At 45.4% G+C, this 10,540-nt stretch overlaps 1 protein-coding gene across 1 annotated transcript; it reads right to left on the minus strand.

Annotated features, from left to right (window-relative positions):
• Positions 1 to 1,900: 1,900 nt before the first annotated feature.
• LOC116396260 (Krueppel-like factor 6) lies at positions 1,901 to 10,175 on the minus strand. Its single transcript, XM_031870761.1, has 4 exons — positions 9,860 to 10,175; positions 7,296 to 7,869; positions 6,092 to 6,215; positions 1,901 to 4,941 (listed from the first exon to the last, which is right to left on the minus strand). Exons 1-4 carry the CDS (start codon positions 9,959 to 9,961, stop codon positions 4,890 to 4,892), a joined length of 852 nt encoding a protein of 283 aa, XP_031726621.1. The 5' UTR covers positions 9,962 to 10,175; the 3' UTR covers positions 1,901 to 4,889.
• Positions 10,176 to 10,540: the final 365 nt, after the last annotated feature.

The following is a 10,540-nucleotide window of genomic DNA, read 5'->3' on the forward strand; positions in this document are numbered from 1 at the left end:
GCATAAATTTCTTGGAGAGTAAGATGAAAACTCACCGCTCTTGGCTGGAGCAGGAGGAACAGATTGTCCTCACAATGCACATTCAAACGGCTCACGTCGTTGCTCTTTTGTCGAATTTGGGATATAGCTTCACATCCCAACGTCCTGATGATGAATATATCTGGAAGAATAAACTGAATATTCTGATTTCTGCTGGATATTTACATACCTTAAATATCTCAGATGCTTCTATAGGGAGGTTTGGATCATGGGATGACTTTACTTTAATGGATGATTCCAGTTTATTACAAGTTGGGTCTTATATTCACAGCTTTGGCCATCAGTTCTATCTTCTGTGTTTTTCTTATTTTCAACAAATCTCATGAAAAGACCAGATGAAATGAATGTATCTTCCAACACAAGGACCACAAAGACGGAACAATTAGGTTTATATGTTGTATATCTGTTTGAATAAAGACTTTTCAGCTCACAACTTTTCCAAAATGTGATTTTGATGAAACCAGCAAGATTTCTGAGCATTTATTCCTCTGACTGCCACAACCGCCATAGAGACTGTAATTACCATATTACACATTATTACCATATAAGGTCATTGTTTACTTTCACGTTATTCCATTACCTAAATGATTCTGAGATCAGAGCTGCCACACAGTTAGGAACACAGCCTCTGATTGGTCGACAGACTCAACCCACGGTATTGCTAGTGGATGGCCAACAACGATAATAACCACGATAAGACACAATAAAAAGGGCTAAATAAACACAGAAAACATTGGATTTATTGTTATGGATTTGTTTTACAAAGTCTCTGAAAAAGATGCTGCCGTTGGAGGCTGGATTACATTGCGTGCAGCGTCTCAGAGATATTAAGTATGTCGTTTACGACATGGTTCCGCCTAAAGCCTGTAATATAGTAAGCTACAAGTTATACATTATGGTAGTTGTATTTTAAGCAATAAAAAGCAAATGGGTACGTTTGGATTGGAGACGTGCAGCAGCAGTAAATAGTGTAAATCAATGCGCATTATAAAAGAATATATAAAGAGTGTAAATTGGAGCGGGACATCGTAAAAGGTTTCAGATTCTGCTATTTAGTTTTTCTCCCATCATTTCTAGTAACTTCATCACATTATTGATGTGTTCGTGAAAACAATTACATATTATAGTATAGTATATAAATTACTTCTGACAGAACTTTGCCGAGGCTAGAATCCTAGCGGACCGAGTGCTAACAAGTAATTGTGCGTGTATCAAAGCCTGATAAATCTTTCTCCTCTGTGCCATTGAACTCCATTAAAAACACATCAATGAGCCACACCGTTGGACTGGTGACATGTTCCTTCATTACCACGTACACACACACACATACTGTAGTCTATTTTGACTCCATACAACAAACACCGTCCTGCTGCCACAAATACTCACCAGGGCACCAAGTGTGGTTTAATCCACCGCTGAAAATAGTTCCCGACAAGGGTGTCCAGCTGTTTTGGGACTTAGCCGTTTGACAAACTGTTTTTAAACATATTTAGTAGAAATCAATGGGCTTGGGGCTGAGAGCCACAGGCAGGGGGAAGGAAGTTTGAAAGTATTGAGAAACGGACTTCTTTGACGATAAGGAAAATACGAGCAATTTGTGATGAACCAGAATAATCTTTAGCATAATGGTTTTCGAATAGAGTCACATATGTAATTTACTATAAGTTTCTGGACCTGGTTCCAGTCTCTGAATTCCTGCCAGTAAAGTGCAGATCTGTAGTTGACTCTGACCTTTGACTTCTATGGGAACAGGGGGTAACGGAGATAATTCCTCCTTTGGGAATCTACTGAATATCCCATAAACAAAGACTTCCTGTCCTGGGAGTGATGCAGGGAAAAGAAGGAAACAAAAAAACATATGTAGATCCAATAAATTCTTTTTATCGATTTTCCAATAAAAAATACATTCATACAGAAACTATTTTACAAAACAATTTCAAATGAAAAAATCTTGTTATGCCATAAAACAAACAAAAATAGAGCCTCATATTTTTATCTCCATGTTTATCAGATAAAGGTTCTCTAGCTAAAGATGGGGCGTCTTCGCAGGTCTTTGAAAAGTTGAGAGAAAGACATCACATGGCAAATGAAACAACACATAATACTTAGCGAGCAAAATAATGCAAAAATTATGACAATTCAAGTGTCCAGAACAATTCACGTCTGAAAAGTAATTTTTTTTTGGAAATTTTTAATGTTTTTTTTTCTTGAAAGATGATAGGCCACAGGTGTATATGCAATTGATGCCTTTTTTAAAACATACATTTGCTCTACCTTCCTCCAATCAAAAACAAAGATGTTACAGAAGCAGATGAGGGAGAATGGAGTTTGTCTATTTTACAACAATGCTTCGGCCTCTCGTTGTTATTGGTTCATCTTTAGAAACAACACACTGCACTTGTTTTTGGTCCCATACCCTTTCAAAATAGAAGCTTCCTTACAAAATTCTCTTAGTTTACAATGTACATATCTTTGCATTTCTTTTGACATTTCTCAGTGTATGGACTTCCTTTAATGTTGACCGGGTTCACATGTACAGCTGCGAGATTGACGAATGAGTGAGAGACAACAGGTTTTATGACCACTTAACCAAGCCATACCCTTAAAGCAGATAAGATCTTCATCAACGCTTTCATAAGTCTTACTTTTTCAACAAAACCTTTTCCATTAAAAACACCGTGGCTCCAAAAAACGTTGGTTAGAAATGGGGAAAATGGTGATGGAGTTCATCCAACTGTGAAACCGAGGGGATTTCGATAAACTCTCTAGAGAATTCTATCAACCCACGGAGGAGTGCGTTGAAGTCGTGTACAGTAACTAAAGTTAAAACATGCATATAGTGAAGCTGGTACAGACTGGTGTCATCTCAGTTCAGCCGCAGACACAGACGGACACCTCGAGACCTGCAGCACAGCTCAGCTAAACTGGTTGGACCGGTTTCTAGGTTACCGTTTAGTCAGATCACGGGCTTGTGTCAACCAGGGCTGAGTAAAGATACCGACTCACCCCGAGGGCGAGACTCACCAAAACACACAACATCAAAAACAGACTCGTGATTGAGAATGTCGTCATTATTTTTTCAGGATCCCACACTTTTCTTTTAAAGACTATACGTTTTTGACACATCAACATATAAATGGCCCCCGGCGGAAATGTTTTCTTTGCAGTAAAATCCTAATTGGTGGCTGAGCGCGCCACGTTTTCATGAGAACATATTTCCAAGACTCTGTACCTTTGACAGCAAGTTACAGTCAATCTGAAGTGTATCCGCGCCACCTTGTACTACATAGTAGTAAACCTTTACAAAACTTGAGTTGCTTTTTCAAGTGGTCCGAGATTCTGTCTCAGACCTGGGGTCACTTTTGGGGCGAAATATGATTTAGTTGTGATATAGTTAACGATATGTTCAACAGAGAATGCGCGGAGATGTAAAAATGGCAGTCACTATGAAGCTGATATTTAGTCGTTTTCTGGATTATTATTCAGGAGTTTAGAGGAGTCGGTTGCCAGATAAAAGGGCAAAGGTGCGACTGCATGGATCAGAGCCTTTATAAAGCAATTCAATAATGCACTAGTGCATCCGCAACCCTCCAGATGTGTGTGTGTGTGTGAGAGAGAGAGAGATCTATCTAACAGGACAAGGCCACTTACATAAGGCATCAGTAAGGTCAACAGTGCATTTACAGATAGAACAAAAGTGAAGAGCAAAAGTGAAGAAAAAAAAGAAAATCCCAAGATTAAGAAAGTTGCCAAGCAATAGTGGTATCCCCAATTTATCAAGAAAGTTATTCAAAAACAATGACTGCCTTATGTGTTTTGTAAATATACTATGATATCGAGTATTATGAAGGTAGCTTTGTTCCCCCATTAGCAAACAGGTGAGCAACACATCCCCAGATCCCATGCAACTTCTGTTATAATGGCAATAACCGTTTGTGTACAACCGTTGTTTTTTTTTTGTTTTTTTTTGTAGTTTTGTCTTTTAAGATACAGAGCTTACACAATGGACAACAAGATGAGCTTTATAGCGTGTATGTTTTCGAGACAGGCTACGTAATACATTGCACATTTAATAGCTGCACTAAACAAAACAACCTCCCGTGTTTTCGAAAATAGGGAGCTGTAGTTCCACCTCCGGGCAGAGAGGGGGCGCGCTCTCTCCCGCAAAATCAGCCCCACAAAAAAAAAAACAGGCCCCTACTCCTCTCCACAGCCAGTAGACTCAAACAGCACGGACAGAAACCTATTTTTTTTGTTGTTGTTGTTGCTTGCATTCGTTCTCAGTGAGACCACAAGAATCCCCCCGAAAAACCCCCCTTGCGTAACATCATCAACCCCCCTTTGTGTCATTCACTCGCCGTTCTGCAATGCAAGCTCCATCCGCTCCATAAAAGCCGGCACAGGCATCCAGTCTCAGGCACTCACAGTCCCCCATGCGTACAGGCAAACACACTGTCATTGGAGGAGCGGCACACCCGCAGGAGTCCCATAATCCTCCAGGAAAAAAGCGCTGAACACCATACAGAAGAGTCTCTTCCCGTCTACTCCAGACCAAATTTCTCCCCGTTTTTTTTTTAAACATTTTTTTCTCTCCCCACCCCCCGCCCACGCCCACCCCGATCCTCCGTAAAAGCCTTTCAAGAGCCATCTCCACAGCGAGGTGTCGGAGGCACTAAGTATGGTGCAAATAATAGCCTGCGTTTGCTTCATCTTTTTTCCACCGACTGGAACGTGGCGGTGCCCCTGTTAAACGCTCCCAGGACACACACCGGCCTCGCTGATCCCCCCCCGCACAGGTCAGGACAAATCAACCAGAATCATCCCTTAGAGATCTCGACGTGGAGGCCATCTTAGATGTGCCTCTTCATGTGCAGCGCCAGGTGGTCAGAACGGGAGAAACACCTGAGGAGGGGAAACAGAGAGAGAAGATTTAGAACGGCGTTGTTGTCTTGTATCCAGATACACAGTTCATAGAACACAGTAAATAAACGTATTATAACTTCTGCTACATGACGGAAGGCTGTCCATGTTTGTTCTTTTCGCCCTACAAGGAGACTTCTGAGATCAGGGGTTTTCAACCTTAAGGCTCACTTCTAATTGTTAACATTTCTGAGGACCGTCTTTCAAAATGAAAGAGAGAAAAGAAACGGGGCTGTAAATATGTTTTATGCCTCTCTGTAAGTACAAATACCACTTATGTATTCATATTTCCTCACAACATGCTTTGGAGCTTTTACTGGCACAGGGTTGTCTCCAACATCACTTGGAGCCAGCTAGCTAGCATCATCCAAAATTATGCATTTTAAATTGACATTTTGTATTTATTTATGTGAATTCTGGAGCACATTTAGATAAAAAAAGATATCTATCTTTGGAAGTAAACTAATTTTAAAAAATAATTTAAATTGCTATTTGGCAGAACCTCCTTCTCGGCCCTCTAGATGGCGCTCTGAGGCCCACCGGTGGTTGAAAATAGCCGTCTTTAGACGTCCGATATCTCCGACTAGGAGGAGGACATGGACTGTCGATGTGGAGGGTTCAAGGACAAAGCCCGGGCTTCGCTCTCATCCTGTTTCCTGTAACGACCTACACAGGTTTGTCTCACGCCATTATCTGTCATTATCGTCCCCCAGGTGGTTCTTGTAAAGCGGCGATGGCTCATTGAAATGCTTCACCCGTCACGACACCTTCTGGCGTCTACCCATCAGCGATCCCCATTCGACCCTTTGTGCCGAAATCTCTTTTCAGCCAACCCCTTGACCTCGACACCGTTCCATCAGTCCGTCCTTGACCCTCATTCACCCCTCCACCTAACACCCATTTCCATAAACTCATTTGCATAAGTGGTGCTCTGTTGTCAGTAAACGAGTGGAGAAGGGGATTCACTGCGATGTTTGGAAGTTAATATTCTTTAAATCCTTTGAAGGAGGCATGAAATCAAACCAAAAAGCCCCCTAAAACTCTTGACGTACTCGGCTGCTTGTAATCTAAACTTTTTTTTTTCCATTTTGGGTAAACTATGATAAACATCCAATGTCCTGAGGACTCTCACCTGTCGCAGTGGCTGCATTTGAATGGCTTTGCTCCGGTGTGCTTCCTGAAGTGTCTGGTGAGTTCGTCGCTTCGTGCGAAGCGCCACACGCAGCCCTCCCATGAACACCTGTAGGGCTTTTCACCTGCGAACGAGATGAACATTCATGAGGAAGTGCATTGTTTGTCAAGAGAGACACCATTGTTGAGAGACTTCTGCACATGCTCCGCCACTTTTTTTGTCCCCCACAAAACCTGTTTGTTGGCAGTTCAATGGGTTTACAGACATGATTGTGTTTCGTCCAATAACCTTCTTATCAACAGAATATTTTCTCTGTGCCCCTTTCATTACAAGCCCTCTGGCAAATGTCCAAACTGTATGATCCATCAATCAAAACGTCAGAATATCAAACATTCTGAAATTGTAGCCGTTTCAGACTTATTCTAACTCATCCGAGAGGTTTCACAAAGCTGGTTTCAGACAAAAGGTGATAGTTCGAGTCGGCGCTAAGCAGATTGAGCTGACTACTGTAAGTTGAAGAGAAAAACAACCTCATGCCTTGAGAGCTGTGGTATGCAGCTCGAGTAGACGGCTTATGTAACGGCCGCAAGCTGCAGGAAAAATAGAGCCTGTTCTTAATGGTCCTGAAGGCCATTAACCGCGCGGCTAACATGGTCAGTTGGGGATGCTCGGAATGCGACTTCCTCCGCTAATGGGCGGCACAGCTGTAAAGAGGCTGGCAGAGGTCGAAGGTGACTGGGGAAACTGCTCACACTTGAACCCCCCTGCAAACACTGCAAATGTCAGATTCCCATAATTTTTTCTGCCTGCGACGGCAAATGGCTGAGTTTCTGGGTCTGTTCCCATGGTGAAACCTGAGAACTGTTGATTTGTTTTCAGGATCCACATCCTCTGGGTGCCGCTCGGCCACAAAAGGACGTCCCCCCCCCCCCCCCCCCCTGCATGAAGTCACGTTCCTCTGTGTGAATTAGGTCACAGTTGAGGGTATTCCTCCTGACAAACTATTCAAAGTATGTGGGAGCGTTTTTTTCACCCACTGCAAGGCACGGAGTCAATACCTAAGTTCATCTCACTTTCCAGAAGTGTTCACTCTTCAGATGAGTGGATTAAGTTTTACTTATTAACCCCCCCCCCCCCTGGTGACTTTGCACTCATGACATTTGCATGGCAGCGATAACAACATCTCACTGTCGAGTGTCTTTACCTGTGTGCGTGCGCTGGTGTGCTTTGAGGTGCGAGCTCTTGGTGTACACCTTCCTGCATCCGTTGAACTGACACCTGTGCACCCGCCTCCTGCCGTCCGGCGACGCCTCCCCGCTGGTCAGCCCCGACCTCTCCGCGGTCCGCTCTATGCCCCCAGTCCTAATTTTCCCGGGTGAGTGCAGCACAGTCTGTATCCCGTTCCACGCAGAGCCTTCCTTGCCCAGCTCGGGCGAAGACGGCGGCGTGCTGATGATGGCGGAGCCCAGGTCTTCGCCGGCGTCTCCCACAATGTCCGTCAACGGGCCGGAGGAGAAGTCGAGGGTCGGGGAGAGCTCCTCGGAGCTGTCCGAGGCCTCGCTGCTGGCGTCGGAGTTGAAGCCCCCGGCGTCGATGTGCAGGCCGTCCTGATTGTCCTCCTCCTCCTTGATGCGGGGGATCTTTGGGTCCGACTCGTCCGACTTGTCCCCACAAGCGAGCATTAGCTTGCTCCACAGGTCCCCCTGGCTCTCAAACTTGATTTCCGTGGCCGAGACGTAGGGCTCGCTCTGGAGGTACCTCTCCAGCTCCAGGCATGTCTGCGTGGGGGGAAGACGAGAGAGTGAGTTCACGGGTGTACAGGGCCTGAGGCCTGTAACAAAACGCTTCTCTTTAAACAGGAAAGTCCCTAAATGCCCCCCCCCCAAAATGATGATGATTTTTCACGGGAAACACAAACGCTACACTGTGTTTATTCTTAGCAGCAGCAGCAGCAGGAGGGGGAAACGCTGTGACACTGTAACACCACTGGCCCTGCTTCCTTCCTGCCTGCAGGCAGACACAATGTCCTATGCAGAGGATAGTGAAGCACGCTCTACGGGTGCCCTCTGAGGCCATATCAGGGAAGATTACATGCACCACATTTCCTTCTGAGAACATGCAAGAACAAGGCGCTCTCAAACCCGCGACCGATGGCATGGTTGTGTGCGCGGGTGCGTGCGAAGGGGTGTGCTGGAGGTTCGGTCATGAAATTTACATATGCTACAGAGCCCCCCCATTGGGTTAGGGAAGTGCTTGTAGATCTTTTAAATCGATCAATTATTCAACGTAATGTGGATTTAATAATGCATTCGGAGGCATCGCTAGAAATAACATAGCACACCGGGGACCGAGAGGAGGGAGGTCTGGTTCACGGGGGTCCATAAAAAAAGCCCCGGCATGAATACTGCAAGAGCCGCTGAGGATTGTGGGCTCATTTTCCTTTTTTTATTTTTGAAAAGGAAGCCAGAGAGCACTTCCTCAACCCACTGCAGTCAGTGAGCAGGGGCCAGACATGAAGGCCGCTGACGGTTTCCCAATGAAGCAGATTACAAGCTTCATTATGAAACCACTGAACACACCAGTGGTACCAGTGGTCACACCATAAATATGGAGGATGATTCATAAAGTTAAGTCAAGAAAAATTACTTTCTATAGAAAAAGTGTGCAGACTCGGAGGTAACCGTGGTACATTTTATAGAAACACTTCATTCAAATAACAGAAGGACAAGTATCAATACTATTATTCATATAGCAATATGATAATGGCTTAAACACGTCTATAGAGCATGGTGTCAGATTCCACCAAGCCCTTATCACTAACACACTTTCTGTCTGAAATAGGAATGTTGTGGTAGTAATTTGGCAATGAGAGAGAAGCCATTCGAGGCAAATGCTTCTCGTCAGCAGTGCTGGATACATCCCAGGCCAGCTTTAAATGCCTGGGAGGGTGACTTGGCCCGGAGCCCGAAGAGATCTGATAGACCGGGAGACTGAACGCGGGCTGCCAATTCATTTCATTTCAACCAAAAACCCGAGCAAGAGGCGACTCTCGCCCTCGATCTGGTGTCCAGTGGAGAACTGCACTGTTCCGTCTGCCATCCTGGGGCCGCTTTGTCGAGCCAAATTGGAATAGAAATCATTCTCTCTCTCTCTCTCTCTCTCTCTCTCTCTCTCTCAGGCTGTCACTCTTGTCTGTGTGTGTGTGTGTGTGTGTGAGAGAGAGAGAGAGAGCGAGAGAGAGAGCGAGAGAGAGAGAGAGTGTGGAGGAGATACGCGCAGAGACGCACGGCTCGCTATTCAGTCGCTAAATCTGCAACACGGCGTGTTTTTATTTTTACGCGCCTCCACAACCTGAAAGCGTGAGCTGAGACTATGTGCAGCAGTATTTTCAACAGCAAACGCCACTAAGAATGCTGAACACATAAAGTCACTTCAAACTTATCATAGGAATATTGTTGTCATGTTGAATCACAGGAACACGATTACAGCACATCTCATTGGAATGTCACAGAGATGTGCCATTAAGGGAACTTGCATCACTTCCCCTTAAAAAAAAAGCACGCAAGTCGACTTTTAACGGAGAATTAACTGTTGCACTAAATCAAACGTGGAGTTCCGTAAACAACTTTGACATTTCGCAGGTCCGCACGCGCCGCTGTCACTGGAGAGCAAGTTTCCCAAAATCACCCACATTCCTCGCACGGGACGATCTGTCAAGCTTTTTTTTTTTTTTTGTTCGCGTTTCGATGGAGGGAATGAAGTCGTTACCTGCTGCCAGTACTCTTCCAGGGACGGTAAAGCGGAAAAGTATCCGGTGTCGTGCACAATCTGCAGCTCCTGGAAGATGCTACACATGGGGATGACATCCATTTCACTCCTAAGATGCAGCCTGCAGAGAGAAAAACAAACCGAAAGCTCGCTGTGTTTCGGAGAGAAGCTGGAGTCTTGGCTGCGTTCGCATGTATGATGGTCCGGAGTCGTGCGCTTCCAGCGGAGGTTTGGAGCGTGTGACGCACCGAGAAGCGCACAACACTGAACTCTGCAAAAAAAGTCCGTCACTGCACTGTAAAACTTACCCTCCTCCCTCCCTCCCTCCCTCCACCCCCGATTCAAAATTACAGACATCCACCCCCCCCTCTTCCATGTGATTGCATTACGTTTCGGCGCGTCCGCCAATGGGCTCGCAGGAGCGCGCCTCCCACCTACAAAGACCACCTTCTGGCCAATGACGAGCCGGAGCCGACTCATCCTGTCTGTTGCGGTTGGTGCGCGGTCCGAAGCGTCCCCGGCTCCCATTGGGCTGAACGAGCGCTATTTTTAGAGCGGTATATAAACCGGAGTGCTCGCGCACCAAAACGAGGAAGTCGACTGATTCGATCGTGAGTGTCTCCGGAGCAGGAGAAGCGCTGGCTGCTGGCCGCCGAGCGCTTCACTCTCTAAATAGACGCC

Source organism: Anarrhichthys ocellatus, unplaced genomic scaffold (genome assembly GCF_004355925.1).
Source record: "Anarrhichthys ocellatus isolate YVR2014 unplaced genomic scaffold, GSC_Weel_1.0 scaffold54, whole genome shotgun sequence".
Taxonomy (NCBI): Eukaryota; Metazoa; Chordata; class Actinopteri; order Perciformes; family Anarhichadidae; genus Anarrhichthys; species Anarrhichthys ocellatus.